Below are 12,966 nucleotides of genomic sequence, written 5' to 3'. Positions count from 1 at the left end.
CGACTGGGTTTTCCCTCCTCAAGCTGAGCTCAGGGAGGAGGGGGGGAACGCTGAAGATCAACCCGAGATGATGTGACAGATTGGGGGCAGTGGAGTTTCTCTTGTTGGAGCTGCTGCTTTCTCTAGGGCTATTGAATATTTAGATCGGGAGGAGGGATCTGGGGGGTTTACCAAAGAGAGTGTACATGAAGAGAGGTTGTATCATCCCAAAACCAAAGAAAAAAGAAGAAACGATATTTTTCATGAGACATATTAGGCCTACTTTTAAAGATTATATACTGTTTTTTTGATAATTATGTCTATATTTACCATTTAAACTGAGATGAAAAATCTAGACTTTATTCTTTCTTCGTTAAACTGAGAATTATGAATTGCTTTGAATCATATATCTTACATTAAAAAGACTATTTTTTGAGTTAAATGATAACTGGATACAGTAAAAAATGACGCTTGCACTTTGTTCGAACTACCCTGCAAACACAGAATGTCAACATGACGTCTTATTGACGCTAGGAATGAGTATCAATTAGTTTTTCACGGCATTACTACTTTTGTCGATATCAGGTATTGGTTTGGTACTTAAACAGTTCTCTTATCGATTCTTTTTGTAGTCTTTCTTTTTTTTTTTAGGAAAAAAGTCTTTGCTGAGTGCGTGCGCACACCCAAAATCTGCGAAGGCTTTTAAACTTGACGTGCTCGCCGGAAACACGAGCGTTTCTCATGTGAGATTGCAAAGTGTGCAGACAAATATGGAATATGCCAAATTATAAGAGGTTGTTCAGTTAAATAATGCATTTGTAAGTAATGTTTATTCAGCAATAATTTTCCAGTAGAACCGTTATCGTCGGAGCTGATCGATAATTCAGTCTTTTATAATTTAGCACCGATATCGATAAAGTACAGAGTTTCGGTACCCATCCCTAATTGATGTTGTACCCAAACATCCCCAAGATGTTGTTTGGAAAAGAAAATCGGATTGACGTCAGAATCATGTTACACCTTGACGTTGTGTGGATGTTACCACTATGACATCTGTCAGACATTGGATTTTAGTCACATTCTAAAACAACCTAAAATCAACCAAATATCAGGGGTATTTTGATGTCGTTTTTGGACGTCAAAATAACCATGTCCTTAGACGTTGGCTAGATTTTAAATTTTGATCACCTGACGTCATGACCTACATCTAACCTCATATTAACGTCTTATGATGTTGTGTGGGTACTTATATAAATTAAGCTGAAACAACACAATTCTTGAGTTTTTTTGTGATAACTTAATTATTTTATGTTTAAATTCATTTAAATTTGTAAAAACTAATAAGCTAACTTGCTTCCTTCATGTTTTCTCAGCACAAATTGATTGCATGGAACCCAGCATTTTTACAGTGTAATCCCAAAAGCAAAATGTCAAAATATGTATGTAAATATATTTTACATATAAACTGAGAACTAATTTTAGATTTGTTTTGTACTATATCATGGTCAAGGCTATTTAATTTTTAAGTTGAAAGGAAAGGTTAGGGGGTGACATGGTGTTTCAGCACTGTCGCCTCACAGCTAGAAGGTTGCTAGTTCAAGTCTCAGCTGGGTCAGTTGGCGTTTCTGTGTGGAGTTTGCATATTCTCCCCATGTGGGTTTCCTCCTGGTGCTTTGGTTTCCCCCACAGTTCAAAGTCATGTGGTATACTGTAGGTGAATTGAACTAAATTGGCCATAGTGTATGTGTGTGAATGTGATATGGAGGTTTCCCAGGACTGGGTTGCACTGGAAGGGCATTCACTATATAAAACATATGCTAAATAAGTTGGCGGTTCGTTCCGCTGTGGCGACCCTTGATGAATAAATGGACTAAGCCGAAGGAAAATGAATGAATAAATGAAAAAGTTTGGACCTGACTAAGAGAGAATGTGGATGGATTTAAATCAATTATAACACTGGACCATTTGATTTACTTTGCACTGTACAGCATGTCTGATCAGTGTTTTTAGGTGGTGGTATGAGAGATTTACAGTGGGGAATATGCTTGGCATCATATATCTGATATAAACAAGACTGTTGTTGGTTGAACCTCACATAAAGATTTCTAAATCATCTTAAAAACAATATGAAAAATTATGAAAACACATTTTGCATATGAAAATGTGACCTATATTTTGTATTTGTTTTTTAGTTAATTTGCTATATTAATATTTTAATGTAATTAATCAAATTTCCCCTATTATTTTAGTGTTTTAAATGTACCATTTGGTTATATTACAAGTACTAATATTCAAAAAACAGCTGACAAAGTATATGCTATGGAACACAATTCTAACTTCCAGTATGAATGCTTGCACAGAGCTCATGTGAATGCCATAAAGAATGGAACACTGAAAATTCACTGATGGTTTTTTTGGGAGGGGGAAAGTAAGTTAAACACTCCCCAAACTAATATGAATGGCTCAGACTGTAGATTTCATCATTTGTTTACTTATTGGTTGCAAATGTTGTCGTTCTAGTCTCCTTGCCTGCTCTTGTCCTCGGCTGTACAAGATCGACACATAAAAAAAGAATCTACCCCAAAATGTATATACAAGTAAATCTACTATTTTACCACAGGTTTCTTACAATTAGTTGGTATATTGGATTTTCTGCATCTCATATATGTATACAGCTCGGCTATGTCGTTACTTAGAAGTATATCGCTTATTCTACAAACCAAAGGCATTACAATTCAAGTACAGTATATCTCTATTTACAACAGCTCAAAGGCTAGACTGTCTTTGAGTGACAGTTGCTTTTCTATTATATATATACACATACGGTCCAGTTCTGGAGGGAGGGGCTTGTTTGATCAGTCCTCCAATGAGAGTACAGAACTCCTCTAACCAACCAGTGCAGAGAAAAAACGAATACAAACCACTCCTTTAATCCTCCTCAGTTCAAAATAAGAACGTGACCAAAAAAAGGAACGTAATATTAATTCTGAGGTAAAACTAATCATCATTATTTATTAAAAAAAGATTAATATGAATGAAATTTACTCTTGAAAATGTCTTAAGGTTTTCCTTTCTTTTTAGGCTTTTTGTTTCAGTCTAAAATGATGAATAAAAACGGGAAATCACCTGAGCCGACTCGACTTCTATCTTCACATGCTGACCTCCAGAACTCTTCAGGGCTCCAAAATAAAGAAAAGAAACGAAAACCACTCCTGAATTTGATTTCCATCATGGATCTGGTCAGCCTTCACCAAAGCAGGAAAACCATGGACTACATGGTTCCAGGTTTCTCTCCTGAATTGGCAGAGGAAGCCGCAGCATTGCTTGGGTTGTTGGGAAAGATCTTTTCGGTTGGCGTGATGGCCGGGCTTCCCACCCCGGAGGAGCTGGAGCTGCTGGAGCGGTGCTGTGTTGGCGGAGGCCGGACAGGTCTCATGGGTGGAGGTCTGAGCTGGGCTCCAGCCAGCCTGGCGGATAGAGCCGGTTTGAAGGTGGTCATCATCTCTGAGGTGGAGCTGCTACTGCGCCTCAGGGCCGCGTCGGGGTCTCGGATCATGATGGTGTGTAGGGGACTAGCTGGTTCGGAGCTCACTGGGTTCTTGAGTGGTTCTAAGGTGTCCAGAACCACGTCGGGAGCTTGTTTGGCCGTGTTTTGACGCTCTAGTTCGCGGAGCTCGTGAAGTGCCGTGTTCATCGTTTTCTCGATGTCCTGTAACACAGATGTTGTTTGGTTTTGAGTTTTGATTGTTTGATTGTATAGTAGTAGATCACAGATGTCAATCTCCTGGAGGGCCGCAGCTCTGCAGTTTATTTCTAATTCTAATTAAACACAGCAGTTTACACTAAGACTACAGGCTAGTTTAAAACCTACAAGTAAGTGTGTTGAAGCAGGGTTGGAACTAAACTGTGCAGGGCTGCGGCACTTTTGACACTCCTGAAGTAGGTATTTGCGACCTTGGACCAAAAAAATCAGCACAACAAAATGGCAAGTCTAAAGTACATCCAAAATACACAAAAGACAAAATTACTGATTTTACTTTTATTCCAAAAACCATTACATTATTAACTAAATATCATGTTCTGTGAAAAAAATAGCAAATTGTGTACTGGAAATATCTCAAAACTCAGTTTTGATACATTGCTAAGCAATTTATTTGACATATTTAAAGGCAATTTTCTTTGTATTTAGATATTATCTTAAATCCTCAGATTCCGGATATTCAAACAGTTGCACCTCAGGCAAATATTGACTTTCAAACAAAGTATACATCAATTGATTATTCTGCATTATTCATTCACAGATGTAATTCTAGACCAAAATCCAGTCATAAGTGCACTTTTTTTACAATGACTGTAAAAAATATGGACGACGCGACAGCCCTTTTTCCCATTGAACGCCTTGAGGGCAAAACGCCTGCTTGACGGGCACAAACTGTCGCAAAAGACTGCTGAAATTGGAGCCAGACACGCGCAGAAGGACTGTCTGATGGAGCCAGAGGAGGAGCCGCGAAAATGAGCAGAGTCGAGCTTCCAATCAAACGCTTTATGTAAAATCAACTACGCCCCCCGAACTTCTCAGCATGCGTTTGCTGTCATATCAACACAAATGGATGTAATAACGTTAACAAATATGAGGGTTTTATATATTTAATCGCGCCAGCTCCGGGCTGCAGCGCATAACTTACTCGCGGCGTCGCGGGCTGATTCCGGCTCGCATGCGGCAGCGCCGGCTCGCTCGGCCGCCGCATCTGGCTCGATTGACTCGGACTGGAATCGGGCAGTGAGTCCAGGCATCCGGAGTAGGTCCAGCAGAGGTAACATTAGTCAGTCTGAGCTCTAAGAGATAAGTCTCCGGCAGGCGAGAATCTAGCCGGAACTGTGTTTTGCTATTTGGGTGGCTAGGCGTGTATCAGCAAACTAATAAAGCCCGAAAAAAGCCCTGAACTTAGCGAATAAACAGTGTTCCACCAGGATCATGTATGTCAGAAACTATAGTTTACTGCTGAACTCATTTTGTCATGGTAAAATAACACAGAAATCGAATAATAACATTTCAGTCTACTTCAGTCTCCTGCCGAAGCTCAGACGCCGCGCTTTGAGAAACTGTCAATCACAGCTAACAATCACGATGACACGCCCAGCATTAAATTACTGCTAAAAACAAACTGTTTACAAAAATGAAGATCTGCACCTATTTCAGCACAATAACCAGTGCCTTAATCGACCACGACTATCTTTCGGGACATTTTATTGCAAGTGTAATATTTTTTTTTATTTGGGCTCAAGTCTCCTTCATTAACACGGAGGAGGCGGGCTTTATGACTTGTACTGCAGCCAGCCCCCAGGGGGCGATCTAACGGCCGAAACCTTCACTCGAACGTAGGCTTGCGGCACACTTGTTTTTTTAAAATTAAGATTTTCTGTCTACATTACTTATAATTAAAAATAATATACTTTACTAGTTTTGTTACATTTGTCATTAAAAGAATGAAAACATTGAAAAACAAAATGGTTGTTTTAAAGAAAAAGTTTGTTAGAAAGTAATAATGACTAAACGCTGAGAATTTTTTAAAATCAAGTAATTAAAAAAAATTACATTTAAATTTAAACCATTATGTAAGCATTTTATTAATTTAATTGATTCAGTTTGGTTTTGGATGCAGTATATTTAAAAAAAAACAAATATTTACAGAATTTTTTTAAAAACGGGGTGGCACTGTGGCGCAATGGGTAGCGTTGTTGCCTCACATCAAAAAGGTTGCTGGTTTGAGCCTCGGCTGGGTCAGTTGGCATTTCTGTTTGGAGTTTCTATGTTCTCACTGTGTTTGCGTGGGTTTCCTCCAGGTGCTCTGGTTTCCCCCACAGTCCAAAGACATGTGGTATAGTTAAATTGTGTAAACTAAATTGTTGATAGTGTATGTCTGTGAATGAGCGTGTATGGGTGTTTCACAGTGATGGGTTGCAGATGGAAGGGGCATCCGCTGCGTAAAACATGTGCTGGATTCATTCCACTGTGGCAACCCCTGATTAATAAAGGGACTAAGCCTAAAAAAACTAAATGAATAAATGTAAATAAAAATTATATTTAAAGGGTTTTATGAAATTGTTTTATTGAAAAATTTATTTTGTTTGCAAGAATTTGTTGTCTCTTAAAAAAAAGAAAGAAAATAATAATAATTCCTTACATTTATATAGCGTTTTTTTGGACACTCAAAGCACTTTGCTTATTGGGGGGAATCTCCTCATCCACCACCAGTGTGCAGCATGCACCTGGATGACCTGACAGCAGCCATATTGTGCCAGAACGCACACCACACACCAGCTGATTGGTGGAGAGGAGACAGTGATGAAGCCAATGATAAAAGGGGGATGTTTAGAAGGCCATGATGGACAAATTGTTATTATGTATTAATGTAATTTTGTTTTGTGTTTGATGGTACTCAGGAAGAATATCCCCTAATGGGGATCCTAAAAAAAACCTACGCTTTTCGAAAGACATCCTGGCATTTTAATTTTCAACGACCACATAGTCAGGACCTTGGTTTAACGTCTCATCCGAAAGGCAGTGCTCACTGAGCAGTATAGAGTCCCCATCAATATACTGGGATGTTAGGACCCACACAGACCGCAAGTTGAGCGCCCTCTGCTGGTCTCACTAACACCACTTCCGGCAGCAACCTAGTTTTCACATGCAGACCATCCAGGTACTGACCAAGCGCAGCCCTGCTTAGCTTCAGTGGGCGACTATGTGAGAGTTGTAGAAACCTAGCTGCTGGCTAAGAAAAAGGAATTAACTTTAAAATAAAAATTTTCTACATTTTGAGGACAAGAATAACACTGAACAAAGATCCAAATATTCATAATAAAAAAAAAAATATTTTTAAGGCATTATGTTGAAATTAGCTGTCTATCAGGTGGATTAGCCTAATTTCTCTAAATGTATCCAGTATTGCTAATACAGTAAATCCATGCATTTAGGGATTTCCTCTAACACTGTAAGAAATGTACATAAATTTGGTCGGTTTCTGACAGAAAGTATTTACGGAACTACATGGCCTTAGAAATCGCTCATCTTTCCAGGAGCTTCATCTTCCTTTCTTGCGTAACGGTACAGTATATATCACACAAGCAGATTATGTCTGATATACACAAAGTGTCTCTGCCAAGCCCATAGACTATAAACTCACTGCCTCCCCGTCCTCTTTCAAGACCGACCATCTCCGCTCTGTCTCACAGCTGAGCAGGCCATAAAAATTTAATGCACAGAAGATAAAAGGCTCATGAAGACACACGATCACATACACACTCACAAAAATACTTTGCAAGGTCTTATTACTGAGCAGATGGCATCAATACCCTACCCCCTACACACACACACACCTCAAAATAAAAGAATTATACTGCATTTTACAATTATTTTATTTTAATGCTAATAAAATATTTATTTAAATGAGGTCTAATAAGAGAGTCTCTATTTTTTTAATCAAATATTATTTTTGGCAAATTTCCAAATGCACTAATTAAACTATATTAGCAAGAAGCTTATCCATTATGTACCATGTGTTATTAATAAATAACATTATTACACAGCTTTTTTGGAATACTTGATTCTGATTGGTCAATCACAACATTTCAAGGTGGGTTATTCCCAGATAACAACCACTGAAACACAGGGTCATCTGGGTACTTTAAATCATTTGACTGTTAGTGAATACAGTCTTTATATGCTTATCTTTCACATGGTTATTCTTGACTGTTTGTCACCATATTGTGATTGAATAATAAGTAGGTTGCATTCAGCCATTTTTGTTTATGTCAGCTTTACATTTAATTAAAGAGTTAAGAGATTATTACAGCTCAGATCAATGTTTTATGCCTAATTGTTTAGTTCTGGGGCAAGTAGCCATGTAATAAACAGGGTAATGTGCATCTAGGTGGGTTTTTTTGCAGAGTGAAGGCCTTCAGTCTTTAGCCTGAGACACACCAAGTCAACATAAAAAAATAGTAGCAACTAAAAACAACTGTGTTGTCGCTTCACGTCAGCTATGTCTGATTCCGTCTGGACCAAAAAGCTGCACCTGAACACTCCAATTGGACAGCAGCCAACTGAAACAAGAATGTACATTCTGTGTCTGCATGCGAGGATGCACATTTTCATACTCACAGCAATATTGGTTTGTATTGTCAATTCACAAGGGGAAAGCGGAACCAAAGAACCAAAAATATTTTTGTACAAACTTAAACTGACTAAAACTACTGGACAAAAAAACATTTTCACTAACTAAAATAGCATAAAAATTTAAATTAAATAAAACAAAACAACATTTAATTTTTATCACTTCAGTTTTTGTTCCCTCACTCTGATTCATAGCTTAACAGCCAATCAGAGCACTCTCATTCACGGGCAGCAGAATATGATTCTACGTGCTGAATTGGCCAAACTCCTTCAGACGTGGGTGACGTGTAAAGCTGGACTCACACTGGACTTTTCTCTCTATAGACATCCATTCATACAAATGCAAATGTGGCAGACCGGGAACACAAGCTTTCAAGTTTTGCAGTTGGCTACGTTGGAAAGTTCAAGCTTGGTGAACTCTGACCTGCGAAATCGCATCATGTGACAGCATAGGACCAATTGAAGATCAAAACATAACCTCTCTGGACAGAAATGTAAAGTATAAAGCAATCGCTCGCTTTTTTAATGTCTAATCATCTTGTTTAATCCTGCCCCTTCTTGCAGTACTGTATGACTGTTAAAACTGCTGCTACGACTGCAGGATGCTAAAACTCTAGTGTGAGTGCAGCTTATCACACCAAAAACAAAATAGCCTGATAGATGTTCACCAACAACCACCCAATGGCCAACAATCAGAACAACTACCTAGATTTACATTATGCCTTACTTCCCAGCAGGCACAGGATGTCAACATGCCGTCAGACTGACGTTGTACCCCAACGTCGTTGGACATAGCATTTTGTTTGGAAATGAAAATCGCAATGACGCCAGAACACAACGTTAGGCCAACATCAATGTCTAACGTCAGACAGACGTTGCATTTTAGTTACTTTCCAACACAACCTAAAAACAACAAAATATCAACGTCTAATGATGTTACAGCTTGATGTTGTGTGGAGGTTACCACTATGACGTCTATGAGATGTCGGATTTTGGTTGCCATACCTGACAAATAAATGTCAGTATTTGACGTCAACATGATGTTGGTTTAAGATGTTGGCTCGACGTTGGATTTTGGTGACTTTCTAACACAACCTAACATCCACCAATTATCAAGTCATTTCAACCAGCATTTTTTAAACAGTGTTTTAATATTTTATTATTTAATATAGGCTGCACGGTGGCACAGTGAGTAGCACATTTGCAGCTAGAAGGTTGCTGATTCGAGCCTTGGTTGGTTCAGTTGGCGTTTCTATGAGGAGTTTGCATGTTCTCCCCATGTTTGCCTGGGTTTCCTCTGTGTGCTCTGGTTTCCCCCACAAGTCCTAAGAGATGCGCTATGGGTGAATTGGGTAGGCTAAACTGTCCATAGTGTATGAGTGTGAATGAGAGTGTAAGAATGTTTCCCAGTGATGGGTTGCAGCTGGAAGGGCATCCGCTGCGTAAAACATATGCTGGATAAGTTGGCGGTTCATTCTGCTGTGGCGACCTTAGATTAATAAAGGGAATAAGCCGAAAAGAAAATGAATGAATGAACAATTTAATATAAATAATAAAAATGTAATTAAATATATATTCAATTCTTATTTAAATATACATATGTTTTATTTATTGATCATGATTTAATCTACTCACAGCAAATGCAAAACATATTTCCATCTGTGGTCATTCGGCAGTGCGAAGAGCATTGCAATAACTGTGCTCTATTAGTTCATTTTTGTGCTGTGTCTGGATGAATTTACAGAGCAGAAAGTGCACATCCAGTTGTGTTGACAGTTTTGTGATTCAGTGAGTTCATTTATGAGTGAACAACACAGATTATTTGTGTACACACTCTTACTAAACACGCTCACATACATCCAAAATGCATTTAGATAATGCTTAAAATCTACACATTATCAATACATATAACAACACAATTCACTCATGCTTTCATTCTGATGTCTGCGCTCACATAAGCCATTCATTAGGTGTGTGTAGACACAAAGGGGCCATTACAAAAGATCATTAACTGTTCTGTGTGTCACGGACTTCATTATTTAAGCGTGCGCTAATGAAACAGATGGATGAGTGCCAGCCTGTCCCGTTCACGCTGCTTCAGTGCCAGCCCTTTGTTTCTGCTAGTCTAAACCCTGCCAGCTTCTTCAGCCACGCTCAGTTCTGCGCTAATAGCGGGACTCGAGAGAAACAGCCAAATCTTTCATGACTGTAACTTAAAAGTGCTTTTGAATCCTTTCGAGCTTTGATTTATAAGGGTGCAAAACATTAAAGTGGATTTGCGGCAGACTTGCTGAGAATTTTTCAACGTTTGATCTTACAGCAACAGAGATTTGTGTCGAAGCATTTCATGTTATTATGAATTAATTTCAGAGAGTAATTAGTGGCGCTTTATTACTTGGCCCAAAAGCAATGTAAGCCATGACTTCAGTTTCTGCTCAATTTTCTTTTAATAAAAATTTAAATAAAATATAAAAATATATATAAAAAATATATGTATAAATATAAAAATAAAAATAAAATAAATACAACAATAAATATAAAAATAAACATAAAATATATATTAAATAAATATAAATAAATAAATAAAACAAAATTGAACGAATATTTTATTTTACAAATATAAACTCTACAAAATATAAAATATAATGTCTTTATGGTAATTCTATTAAAATGGTTTCATTTGAGATAGTGATGTATGCAATAAATAAATAAATAAATAAATTAATTAATTAAATTCATTAACATCTAAACAAAACATCTAAGGTAAAAAAAAGTCCAAACAATTTTAAAAAGTTTGTAATCTTTATGGCTATAAAAAATATAAAAAAAATATGAATAAAAATAATAATATTAATAACAATAATAATAAAAACATTAAATAGTTTAAATAGTCAAAATGACATTTTTTTGCCACTTTTGTCAAGTTATTGTTGGTAAAACCATCTGTGACATTTAGCATGTTACATTTTTGTTCTCTTTTTAACTTTAAATAATTGTAAAAGTTTTAATTTTTAACACTTTATATTATGCAGTTCAAAGATGCTCACTACATAATACTTATTATGCAGTGAAGAGATGCTCAAACACTGTACTGTGTGTGTAAAATAAACAAAAAAATGTTAAACTGACTGAAGAATATGAGATCTCTAAAAATACACACAGTCTTACCTCAGCTAAAGCCTCTGCTTCTAAGGATTTGTGGTCTCCGAGGCTGCTGTGTCTTGTTGCTCCAGGCACAGGTCTGAGCGGGTGACCCTCAGGGTAGATCTTTCTCTCAGGGTAGTTAATGCTGCCTGCACTGCCAAACGTGCCCAGACGCCTCTTCTCAGGGCTTTCGATGTGGCTCCTGTTGACGGCCACCTTATGAGGGCTGCTGGGACAAGCGGCGGCCCGCGGCGGTGTGTCCCGAGGAGGACTGTGAGAGTCTGTGCCACTGCGGCGTCGAGGAATAGCAGAGCCATCGGAACGCAACCTCACCCTGCACAAATACACAACCAAATGGTAAAAATAAAGTCACAAATGATACTCAAATGAAAGTGCATTTGGCTATTTGGCCGAAATTATACTTCAGTGAAAGTTGAAAGTACAGATTTAAATCGTACTTAAAGGCACAATATGTTTTTTTAGCCTCAGATATCTGCATTTGAACATTCTTTAATACACTTGGGATAATGCAAGTCCTGTTCATAAGTCAACAGAATTTAAGACAGTAGTATTAGTGGGTTTTTTTGGACATTTTAATGAAAATAAAAACGTACATATTGTGCATTTAAGGGTCGCTTTCATACACCCAGCGCATAATAAGGTGCAAGATGTGTTTAGTGTGTTTTGTTGCTTTTATTGCACTTAACAAACAAATTGAAATATGTAGGCTAATAGATGTCTTCAGTGGAGTGCACACAACGCCGTTTCCTTATCCATGCAAGTAAAGGAGTGAAGTAAAGAGTAAAAGTAAAGAAAAGAGAAAGTAAAAAGGCAGAATGGAGGTGGCTCCTTCATTATCCTCCCTGCAGACGGTCTGTTTAACTTAACTTGTTAGTGAAGCGTTCAGTTTTTCAGCTCAAAACACACCCATAACTTATTAAGAAAATAAGCACAGTCCTGTTAGACCACGCACTAGGGTGCAGAGCATATTTTTCCATCCTTAAAATAGCAAAAGTGGATTCGGACACAACCTTTAGCCCCCTGCGCTTTAGACTTTGCGTCCAGATCGTTAAAACAGAGTCCAAGCATTTAAAAGGCTAAAGTACTGTAGAAAAATTGAAAACAGTTTATTTTAAAGAAAAATATAATAAAACATACCATCAGTTGTTAAGAGCAGTGTTTCTCAACTGGTGGGTCGTGACCCACTTGCGGGAACATTCTCAGTGGCTCGCTGAGTGTGGTCAAAAAAACAGCAAGAGTTTAATTTTTAACTTATTTCGCTTATATCAGGATTTTATTTTGAAATGCGCGAGTGACAACCGTACCGTTTGACATGTGAAATTTAATGTCATTATAGCAACAAATGGGATTTTATTTTGAAATGCGCACGAGACAACCGTATCGTTTGACATGTGAAATTTAATTTCATTATAGCAACAAATGTGTTGAAGCGCAAATACGACCCCGAATATGTAATGTGTGAATTTACATATATTGGCGACAAAAAAGGCTTAAAACCCTCAGTGTGTCATATGTAGTGAGGTGCTCACACAAGAGAGCATGAGACCTTCTAAATTAAAACGACATTCAGAAACTAAACATCCCAGTTGCAAGGACAAACCTGTGGACTATTTTCAAGATGACTCTAATAGCTGAGGGCATCACAA

General features: G+C 37.7%; 1 protein-coding gene across 3 annotated transcripts in view; it reads right to left on the bottom strand.

Moving 5' to 3' along the window:
- Window positions 1-613: 613 nt before the first annotated feature.
- srgap3 (SLIT-ROBO Rho GTPase activating protein 3) overlaps window positions 614-12,966 on the bottom strand; it is a 200,428-nt gene continuing 188,075 nt past the window's right edge. For 2 of the 3 annotated variants that reach the window (XM_087257811.1, XM_087257812.1), the window contains exons 21-22: window positions 11,324-11,633; window positions 614-3,688 (exon numbers count right to left, since the gene is read on the bottom strand). In XM_087257811.1, the coding sequence (XP_087113937.1) occupies window positions 3,251-3,688; window positions 11,324-11,633 (748 nt within the window). In that variant the 3' untranslated portion in view covers window positions 614-3,250. The remainder of the gene's footprint in view (window positions 3,689-11,323; window positions 11,634-12,966) is intronic. The other variant, XR_015494021.1, reaches the window with a different exon arrangement.

This window comes from Danio rerio, chromosome 6, assembly GCF_052040795.2.
Source record: "Danio rerio strain M-AB ecotype USA chromosome 6, GRCz13ab, whole genome shotgun sequence".
NCBI lineage: Eukaryota > Metazoa > Chordata > Actinopteri > Cypriniformes > Danionidae > Danio > Danio rerio.
Note: the sequence above shows the minus strand (reverse complement) of the source record. Positions and strands in the feature narration are given on the sequence as shown.